Source organism: Cynara cardunculus (genome assembly GCF_001531365.2).
Source record: "Cynara cardunculus var. scolymus isolate 2C chromosome LG 12, CcrdV1, whole genome shotgun sequence".
Classification (NCBI taxonomy): Eukaryota; Viridiplantae; Streptophyta; class Magnoliopsida; order Asterales; family Asteraceae; genus Cynara; species Cynara cardunculus.
In genome coordinates, this window is record NC_037539.1 from 8179986 (window position 1) to 8191390 (window position 11405).

The window sequence follows — 11405 nt, forward strand, 5'->3', positions numbered from 1 at the left end:
ACGACTCATATGGTGTTTGGTAGCTCTTTTGGCTTAGATACGACTGATACAGAGTGCTTGAAACTGCCTCATCGCTTTGGGACGACTGATATGGAGTGACTGAAGCTATTCCTTGGCTTTGGTTCGGTTGATACAAAATGAGTCTAAGTATGTATTGAGGGTGTCCTGGCGGATACCGAGTGACTAGAACTCTTTCTTGGCTTTGGTTCGGCAGATACAGAATGAGTGGAAGTGCATATCGAGGGTGTCCTGGAGGATACGGGGTGATTGGAACAAGCTCTTGGTTTTGTCCCGACTCATACAGAATGACTGGAACAATTTCTTGGTTGTGGTTCAGCTGATACAAAATGAGCGGAAGTATGTTTTGAGGGTGTCCTAGCGGATATGGAGTGACTGGAATAAGCTCTTGGTTTTGTCTCGACTTATATGGATTGACAAAAACTACCTCTTGGCTTTGGTTCGACTAATACAAAATGACCAAAAGTATGTATTGACTATGACCTGACTCATACGAAGTGACTTGAACTAATTGTTGGTTTTTGTTTAGTTGGTTTCTCCCGACACCATAATCTACAACATACAGTCTAAGGGCATGTGGTGAAATTTCCACACCAACACCTAGAGAACTTCTCCCGTCGTTGTCATTAAATAACTCGACAAAATCATCAGACAAAGGAGATTTGTACATTGACCTAAAACCACGATGCAAGCTTAATTTTCTCGCCAAATAACTAATCAAACTTGAATGTGTTGCATCAATCGGTGGCAACACGACAATCTTTTGAGTTTCTTGAACATAATCCAATACCCCATTAACTACCTGCCACAAACCTTCCCTAAAAACACGTACCCGAACTTTCTCAATTTTTGTTGCTAAACAAAATATGGGAAATGTGAGATTTGGGGAGACATATCAAGAAAAATTCCCTTGTTTGCATTTTAAAAGATTAGATACCTCATCATATTATATAGATGAAAGAAGTAGATTCCTTCGTTATTGTTGTCACTCCATTGTTGTCTGTTCTTTATGTTGTCTATCACACTATTAGCCTTTACCATCGATCTCCCTCTTTTTGATATATTTTTATGGGGTTATAAGTAGTCTTACTTTAAAGCCTATCTAGTCGGGTACATCTAGTTTTTTTTTTAATTAAAATGATGCAAGTAACTAATTTTTAAAAGTTCGCTAATTTATTTTAATTAAAAAATTGTATATGGACTTAATCATTCAAAATGAGAAAGTTTAATGGTTTTTTCATTTAAAAAAGTAGTTCGCGGACTTAATTATTCAAAATAAAAAATTTCAATGTTTTTCTCAGTCATAAAATAGTTCACGAACTTGCTTATTCAAAAGCGGATAGTTTTTTGGGTTTTTTTGAACTTTTTCTAATAATTATTACATTGTTTAATTATCAAAATGACTATTTTACCCTAAAATAGAGATAGAAATTTTCTCCACTACATAATTAAACGTAAAATGAAAAAAATGGATATTTATTTTAAAAAATTAATAAATAATAATGTAGATATTTATTTTAGTAGAATGAATAACTTGTATATTCAATAAAACTTGAAGAAGAAAGATTCCACTTCGTGTTCATTTAACAATGCTTATATTTGATATTTCTCTAATTTTATATTTGGATAACATTTTTATGTGTTTATAAAAAATATATAATAAAAATATTTTACATTCTGAACAGAATACATAATACATTATGAAACAAATATATGTTAATCAATATATTAAAATCTAGCTGTATATATGATAAAAAAGAACTTCATGAAAGGTTTAGGGGTTGTTTACCCAAATGCTTACTCGGTAAGCGCTTAACGATAGAAATCATCATTATTATTTATTTTGTATCTGATAAGATTGTAGTATATTAAAATGATATTCTATACAACAATTTACCCAGTAAGTACTTTCTCGGGTAAGAGTCGTCACCCTCACTTACCGGGTAAGACTCTCAATCTTTATCATTGCTCTTATCATGTAAGATTCTTGACATTTACCATGTTCATCCGATGAGGGAAATGTTCGATAAACACTTACCGGGTAAGAGTTTAGTAAACAATCTCTTAAACTAATAGTTTTCATAGCTATCAGAATATATATATATATATATATATATATATGAGGTTCTCAAATTATTAAACCCCTAATTATTGATTTTATTGATATTTATGGGTGAAAACGACCATGACAAAATAAACGTACAATCAATAAATTATTTAATTAAAATATTAAAGTAAAAATAATAAACTAAAAAACACATGCATTTCTTTGGAAAAATAATCTGGCATTCAGAATTAATATATCTTCTTGGGAATTTGCTTCAAATATTTTAGTCCCAACTTGTTAATTTTGTCTAAAAATAATCATGTTCTTAAATATCATAATTAATTAATTAATTATTAAGATATATTCTTTTTTTAAAATTGTTTTCAGACACATTCATTGATTATAATCATTTCCTTTTGATTCCAACTCAAATCATTATCATAAAACTACAAAATTTAATCATATTAAAAATTTATAATATAATTTAAATATATATTGTTAGAGTAAACTATAAATTTGGTCCTTGTGGTTTGTCAAAAGTAGCATTTGTCATCTATGTAGTTTCAAAAATACAAAATATCCATCGTGGTTTACAAAAAAGTTTGGATTTGGTCCCTCCTTTTAATATCCATTATAAAATTGCATTAAATGAGGGTTATTTTTGTCTTTTTTGTCATTTAACCAATTAAAAATTATAGGAGCAAAATCATAAAATTGATTTTGATTAGTTAAAAGACAAAAAAAACGATAAAAGAACGAAAATACTTATCATTTAACAAAACCTTTTAATGGTCGTTAGAGGGAGAGATCAAACCTAGATGTTTTTATAAACTATGATGGTTTATCTTGTATTTTTAAAACTCTAGGGACGAAAAATGTTATTTTTAGCAAACCGCAAGGACTAATTTTGCAGAGGATTATTAAATGCAATATTATAATAGCATACAAACGTACTTTCCTTTCAACCCATTTTCGATAATATTTAATTTTTATATTTTAAAATGCTTATTGTTATTTTATTTAAATGAGAGGAATATATTAATTCAAATAATTACAAAAAGTAAATAAATTGTATAAAATGAATTTTATGCATTAAATCATTTTTTGGAATTCAAGCCTCTACTACAAATACTTCCGATATTATCAAGTTTTTATGGTATTTAAGGTGTGATGAATTATAGTATCATATCAAGAACACCTTACCACATATGATAAGACACATGAGTGGCCTAGCGGTGTGCGATAGACTTCGCCGGAAACCTAGGTCGCGTCAAAGGTCGTTCGCATATTTGATTTAGTATCACATGTGTATCAATATCAAATGAGATAGACTATAGTAACACATGTGATTAGCTATGATAAAAAGATGCTCTCTCGTTCTCGTAAAATGAATTTGTTATCGTTTGAACCATTCCTTATATACAGAGATATATTAAGCTTAAGAAATCAAATTCTATTTTTTATATAAATCACCCTAAAAGAATAATAATTTTTTTAAATATAATAATTTATTTTATTTTCTTGAAAGACGAACAAGTTATTAAAAAAAACGCACTGAATACAAAGGAGAAAGAAGAAGGAAAGCTTTCTACAAAACATTAAACAGTCGTGCAAGACATAGAAAGTCAACAACCGAAGTAAACACGCTAAAAACAAGAGCCAGAAGGACTACAACTAAAAACCGAGAAAAACAGCATGAGCACCCGAAAAAACGATCTTAAAAACAACAAACTCGAAGAAACGCTCACCTAGTTTTAAAAATATAGCATAGTTTAAGGGGCCGTTTACCAAACGCTTACTCGGGTAAGTGAACACCAAGTCATTTTAACTTAACGCATGAATATGGTAAGGATCAAAAATCTTACCCGATAAGAACGAGACAATGACCAAGAGTCTTACCCGGTAAGTGAGGGCGACGACTCTTAACACGATAAATGCTTACCGGGTAAATTGTTGAATACGATACCATTTTGGTGGACTAAAATCTTATCCAGTAAGTAAATGATAGTGTTAAATTTACCGGTAAGCGCTTACCGGGTAAGTGTTTGGTAAACGACACCTAACAAATTATTTGCTAAATCAAATATTACTTTTTTATTAATAAATAATAATCATTATATATACACACACACACACACGCTAGAAGAGTACTCGCGCAATGCAGCGAGACACGTCTCGATTTTAATATTCTATTTTATTATTTGTCTCTGTCGATATTATAATACGATTTTATGTGATTTTAGGAAAGGAATAATAATTTTATTTTTGAATAAAATATAAAATTGAAGATATCATAAAATTTTGAAAAAGAATATATCAATGTTAATATCAAATCAACAATTATAAAAGTTCTCATTTTTTATGTGATTTCTTTAATTTTTTTTATTATAATTAAATTTAAGTTTAATAACGAAATAATTTATTTTTGGTTTAATAATATAACATTTTATAAAGATAATAATTAAGTATTCTGTTAGAACTAAATGATTATCTTAATTATATTTTAGATTTTTTATATTTAAAATGAGATTTTATCTTATATTTGATTATGTTTATCTGCAGTTAGTTACACGAATTTAGATGTGGAGCTTTAATAAGTTGTACTTACACACAATCTACTTGCACTCTTGAGTTTTAAGTAATATGTATTAATAAATAATACTTTACGCATAAAAAATAATTTTTAAAAGTTTTTGTCAAATGTTTTATAATATAATATAGATATAATATTTCTTAATAATTCGTTTAACGAACAAAACAATTAAATTTGACAAAAAAATCTTTTTTTTTAATATTATTATATTTTTAGGATAATATAAAAAAATTATTATTTCTTATAAGAAATAAAATAGAAGTGATATTTAACAACTATGCAACGGTCATTTACGTGTCAATTTATGAAACGAAGGACCAAAAGTGTAATTAAATCAAACTCCAAGCCCTTATATATAAAAGTGGAAGAAGGAGGGAGAGAGAAATGCAGCTTACTTAATTGAAGACAGATTCTGGCGCAGACTTGTCGGAGAAATAAAAAACAATCGCCGGAGAACATCCATTTTCCGGCTGTACGGAGACGCATTTCCATTCATACACATGCTCCGTTGGTTGTTTATCTTCCTTCTAACAGTTCCAGAATGTCGATATATGATAAAGCATTTGTGAACAGCGAGCTCTCAAAACCCACCTCGATATTCGGACTTCGGCTATGGGTCGTCGTCGGAATCTTCGTTGGAGCTATAATTGTTCTCGTACTATTTCTTCTCTCCCTTTGCATCACCTCCCGCCGACGAAACTCCCCGTCGAATAAAAGAAGGAAGAAATTTGAGCAAACACAAACCCTAACCCCCGCTGTGTCGAAGGATATACAAGAGATCATCCATCACGAGTCGTCAGCAGCGGTGGATCACCGTCCACCGGTGCCGGAGATTCAAATTGACATAGGGAAGTCGGAGCACCGGGTGGTTTTCTCCGATCGTCAATCCAGCGGTGAGAGTAGAGCTACAAGTATCGAAACGGCGTCGTATGGTGGTGGAAGTGGTGTCCCTTCGTTGCCGGAAGTTTCGCATCTAGGGTGGGGCCGGTGGTACACGCTCCGGGAGCTTGAGGCGGCAACGAATGGACTGTCCGATGAAAATGTGATCGGAGAGGGTGGTTATGGTATCGTCTATAGTGGTGTGTTGGGGGATGATACTCGTGTGGCAGTCAAAAATTTGTTGAATAACAGGTAATTTTGTTATCATCTCTCAATTCGACTTTTCAGTTGATTATATCATAGCAATTCAAATTTCTGAGTTAGGATTACTCAGAATTTGATAATTGATGCATTTAATCTTGATTCTTCTTCAATGGTCATAATTCATAATCCTAATATAATAGAAGGTAATCTGTGAAATGATGTTAGGGGATGTTCTTCAATACCAGTATCAAAATTCATGATTACCCATATAAGAATTGAGCTCAAATTTCAGCTGATTATAGCCTAAAGAATTAAAAAGCTTAAGTTACTTTCTACCCAAAATTCGATAACTGATACATTTGCCCTTTTGGTTCTTCAACCCTTGTGATTTATGACGCTAATATTGTGATTTATGACACTAAGAGGGTTGGTGTTTTTCAAATTATAGCTTCAATTCAAATTACCCGTATATGAACAATTAATGAATACTTAATGAGTTTTGAGTGTAGCAATTAATGATGCCCGTATTAAGAAGTGATAACTAGGCTTCTATGTATTTTGTTGGTTTACAACATACATCTGTTCCTTTATTCCTGCCTTGTTCTTGAATCAAATGGAGAACTTTGATGACATGAGACTGATGTCATATGAAGTAGTATGATTTGATCAATCTTGACATTATGATGTTATTGCTGTCATGTGTTCTTCAAATCCCAGTTGCATCTTCAATCCAACTTCCCTTTACATTTGGTATTCGTAAGCTTATTGGTGCAATTGGTCTGGATGTGTTGTTGTTGTTGTTGTTGTTGTTTTTGACTTTTTATGTGCTTTATGATGGATGGAATGATGAAATATCAGGGGTCAAGCTGAGAGAGAGTTCAAAGTAGAGGTAGATGCAATTGGCCGTGTAAGGCACAAGAATCTTGTCCGTTTGCTAGGATATTGTGTTGAGGGAGCCTACAGGTAACAACTATATATTTTTTAATAGCATAATTACCATCAAGAATTGTGTTTCTACATCTCATCAAACGTTTGTTTCCAGGATGTTAGTTTATGAATATGTAGATAACGGGAATTTAGATCAGTGGCTTCATGGGGAGGTCGGAGATGTCAGCCCTTTAACCTGGGCTATCCGTATGAATATCATTATGGGAACTGCAAAGGGGTAAGCTAAATATGATTCCTTTCTTATAAACCATCGGAATTTTGGTTCACTTTACCCAAGGAAGGCCAGATCTTTCTTGTATGTGGTTTTTATACTTGATATTCTTGTTGTTTCAGTTTGGCCTATCTTCATGAGGGTCTTGAACCGAAGGTGGTCCATCGGGATATCAAATCCAGCAACATATTACTTGATCGCCAATGGAATTCCAAAGTTTCTGACTTTGGACTTGCCAAGCTTTTGTGTTCAGAAAACAGTTATGTGACAACTCGTGTGATGGGAACTTTTGGGTAAGTTTCAGTTGGTTCCTCTTCATGGTTCTTAAAATATACTTATTCCTTTTCTTAGTTCGAAGAATAGGTTACGTTTTTCATATGATATCCTCGTATGTACTGCAATACCCGTTTGTTTTCTTGCGTTTTTAGAGGGTATTTGAGATATACTTCCAACGTTAAAAAAGGTATTGTTTGACTTTTTGTGGTGAAACTGATTATTTCTCAAATTCAGCCACTCTATTCACTGTGGTAGAGTTTAGGTCTACTAGAGAGTCTCTAGACCCCATCATCAAGTGGGATACTAGGTTCATTTGATTTGGTTATATGTAGTATTTGCTATGTAGTTAATCTACATGGCATGCTTATAGAGAACTCAAAAACTAAAAAATGCATATTTGGAAACTCAAAAAGATGAACCTTTTTCATCTGGCGGTTTTTCTCGGCCGGAAATTAATTAATTACTCCTCCTCAGCTATGTTGCACCGGAGTATGCTTGCACAGGTATGCTAAACGAGAAGAGTGATGTATATAGCTTTGGTATACTTATTATGGAGATAATTTCGGGAAGAAGTCCTGTTGATTATGCTCGACCACAAGGAGAGGTTAGTCTTTGGTTCTTGCATACCAAATTACCAACTACCCTTATTAATTTGAAGTTTGTTCTCAATTGAAATGAGCCATTATTACAGGTGAATTTAGTGGAATGGTTGAAGACAATGGTTGGAAACCGAAAATCTGAGGATGTGGTGGATCCTAAGCTGCCTGAAATGCCATCGTCAAAAGCACTAAAACGTATACTCTTAGTTGCTCTTCGATGTGTAGATCCAGATGCACTAAAACGACCCAAAATGGGCCACGTCATTCACATGCTCGAGGCCGATGACTTGCTTTTTCATGATGTACGCACCTTTCCTAACGTTTTACAACAAAGACCACTGGGGATTTTCCTGGCTGTTATCTTCAGGGAAACAATGTTTTCTTTTACGGTATGACTTATTCTATAGTTTTGACTAATTTGCAGGACCGACATAGAGAATCTTCACGTTCCCACGATGGTCATAAAGACGAGAATCGTAGATTAGGCGATAAACAGTCTGTTGAAGGAACATGTGATACAAGTGAAGGTGGTGATAGTAGTAGGAACCATAAGTGGAGATAACAACATAATTGATTCAAGGTTTGCAAAGCCTTCTTAAGCTTTATATTTATTGTTTGTTTTTAAATGTTTTTTTCTTCTTGTATGTTAATTTCTTAATATTATTTTAAAGCCTAAAAGTTACATATCATTGAAACAAACACAGTTTACATGTATTGTTATTAAGGTAAATTTAATTACTATTCTTTGAGAGTGCATCACTGCTGTGTAGGATGTACTCTTGGCTGAATCTTTTGTACTCTATGGATATCTGTCTTGGCTTAATTGCTTAAGGGTTGTTTCTTTGCTTGCGGTTGCGGCTTAATGAGTTTAATGGTAATTATGGTATGGATGGCTTAAGGAGTTTTGCCATTCAGTCTTTACCTCTTGGTTTTATAGATTTGGTCATTTGGCCATCTATTTATCTCTTTTTTTCTAGCAATTTAACTTGATTCATACAAGAAGCTCAATGTTGGAAAACTCAATGGTTTAGATGTTTGGTAATTGCTGAATGATTTGGTGCAAAATGATTAAGTGGTCAGAATGATTAAGAGGTTCTCATGATATAGTGCAAAATGAAATATAATTGTTTTTTAGTTGTTTACAATGAAATTAGGACCCTGAATGGTTAAGGGAGACCTATGATACAAAATTATTCAGAGGGTTTTAAAATCATTAAGAGACAGATTTTTTTTGCCATCAAGATTCACCTCTTAACAATTCAGATGTTGTCTTTTAATGAAACTATTAAGAGGTAAACATATTACTACTGAACCTTAAATATTTTACAAGCCAAAATCCACCATTCATCACTTGGTTTTTGGTTTCTAAAATATTTCAAGTTCTTAAATGAACCTTATAGGACAAGAACATTTGTGAACAAAGACGAGAATATTTGTAAGTTCATCATTCTGTTTTATTCAATTCACAGGTTTAAAAGATTAAAGGGGGAGTAAATTATTAAATAAAGGTTTACTTTTTTTAGGAATACTGAAAGCTACATAAGTAAAATGGAGAAAAACTGCGAATCACATAATGAACAGACAGAGATGATGATTGTGAACATCTCTGGTTTTCGATTTATCAGATTATTATCACAGCAAAATCACATCATAAGAAGTTGCCGATCTATCAAAAACTTATCACATTATTATTACAAAATTATCACATCATTGTCGACAACGAAGGTAATCGGCAGTTGATAAATACTTTATTAAATTAGTATCCTTGATGATTTATTTTCATTTATTCTAATTTTGGTTATGGTTCAAATAATCTGTCCAAACTACAACTGTATTTTTGTAAACCAAAGGTGTTCTCATTTGAATTTTTACATATATATATATACACACATAATTATTTACAAACAGGCTTCCATATGTTGTTTCACATATGAAACAACACATGTGAAAATACAATGTTTATATAATATTATTTCATACACAAAACATGATATGCTTTTTTCCACACACAAAAACATGCAATTTTGAATGCATCACATATAAGACATTACTATACAAATACTGCATTTTTACATATGTTATTCTATATATGAAACAATACATTAAAATTAGTTTGTAAATTTAGAGTTGTAAATGAACATACACTTGGTATATATATATATATATATATATATATGCGTGTTTAGCATTCTCGTAAAATGAAAGTGTTCTCGTTTGAAGCTTTATATATATATATATATATATATATATATATATATATAGTTAAAGTTGTAGCAATCCTAAATTGAAAACAAGATTCCTATTGCAAAAGCAAGTGATGGGGTGGTGGGGGACTCATTTGCCAGCTATTCTAATTTAAAAAAAGAAAAGAAAAGAAAAGAAAAGATGGTAAATCTTTTTGTCAGCAATAATGCTATGCTAGTGTGTACATCATGCTGTTTGGAGTTGTACAACTAACTATATCATTGGATTTGCACAAGCCTGGTGGGGGTGGTGCCCATTTGCCAGCTATTTTCATTCATCACAAAAGCTAACTCCACTTTTCAGACTAATAAAAGGTTTGTACATCATGCAATAGACACTTGTACATTGCCCATTACAGAAGTTACAGTGTACAACCCTTTTTGGAGGAAAGGAAAAGGATAAGAAGTAAACTATGCATCATGCAGTGTTCCATATTGGGACATTTCATATCATGTCAAGGATGGTGTTTGATTGGTTTGAACTTGGCTCTAAAGATTAAAAGTACCTGAAGGTCCCAGGTTCAGATCTCAGGAGAAATAAAAATCCCCTTGTGACCACGGAGGTTTAAATGCGGTGACTCCGGGCTATCTGCAAAGCAGGTGGTTGTCCTGGGATTAGTCGGCTCACATAGCAGGTTGGATATCCAGATTCCAGGTTAATAAAAAAAAAAGTGAATTATGTTTTTTTTTCTAATCGTCTTTTGTTTATGTGGTTTGTAATTTTTACTGTTGTATTTGTCTCTAAGACTAACTTTTACCTTATATGAGTTATGTTTCGGTTTGAAAATAAAAGTTATAGTGAGAACAGATCTTCACCCTTGAATCAATCATAACTAATTGAAGAAAACTACTGGATAAACAATAATGAGATACACTAGATCAATTCTCTTGTAGAGCGTAATTAATAAATTGTTTTGGGACTAAAAATGATTAAGGATCCAAATATCTTCTTACACTTCTTATTTTAACTCATATTCTCACGTTGCTAATAATTCATTATGGTATCAAATCATGTATTAATATTATTAATGACTTTTATTTCCATTTTCTCACACTTTGATAGCCCCAACCCAACTATAACACCCGTGAATTATGAGTGTAATGGAAATTGAAATATGCCAAACCCCATTTGATAATTAACACCAAACTTTGATGTCAACAATAATCCTTTTTTTCCTGAATCAATATTATATAATTATATAATCTATACTATATTATAAAGTATTTGACCAAAGGCCTTAAAAATCACTTTTTATGCGTAAAGTACTGTTTATTAATGCATATTACTTCAAGCTCAAGATTACAAGTAGATTGTGCGTAAGTACAACTTATTAAAGCTTCATATCTGAATTCGTGTAACTAACTGCAGATAAACATAATCAAATAC

At 32.1% G+C, this 11405-nt stretch overlaps 1 protein-coding gene across 1 annotated transcript; it reads left to right on the forward strand.

Annotated features, from left to right (window-relative positions):
• The first annotated feature begins 5062 nt into the window (after positions 1-5062).
• LOC112523284 (probable serine/threonine-protein kinase At1g01540) lies at positions 5063-8575 on the forward strand. The gene is made up of 7 exons (XM_025132814.1): positions 5063-5789; positions 6600-6704; positions 6784-6906; positions 7023-7193; positions 7651-7780; positions 7868-8077; positions 8200-8575. Exons 1-7 carry the CDS (start codon positions 5200-5202, stop codon positions 8335-8337), a joined length of 1467 nt encoding a protein of 488 aa, XP_024988582.1. The 5' UTR covers positions 5063-5199; the 3' UTR covers positions 8338-8575.
• The last annotated feature ends 2830 nt before the right edge of the window (positions 8576-11405 follow it).

Coding starts and splice junctions, on each gene's coding strand:
- LOC112523284 (XM_025132814.1), top strand. CDS start 5,200: ATGTCGATATATGATAAAGCATTTGTGAACAGCGAGCTCTCAAAACCC. Junction 6,705..6,783: donor TGTGTTGAGGGAGCCTACAG/GTAACAACTATA, acceptor GTTTGTTTCCAG/GATGTTAGTTTATGAATATG. Junction 6,907..7,022: donor ATTATGGGAACTGCAAAGGG/GTAAGCTAAATA, acceptor TTGTTGTTTCAG/TTTGGCCTATCTTCATGAGG.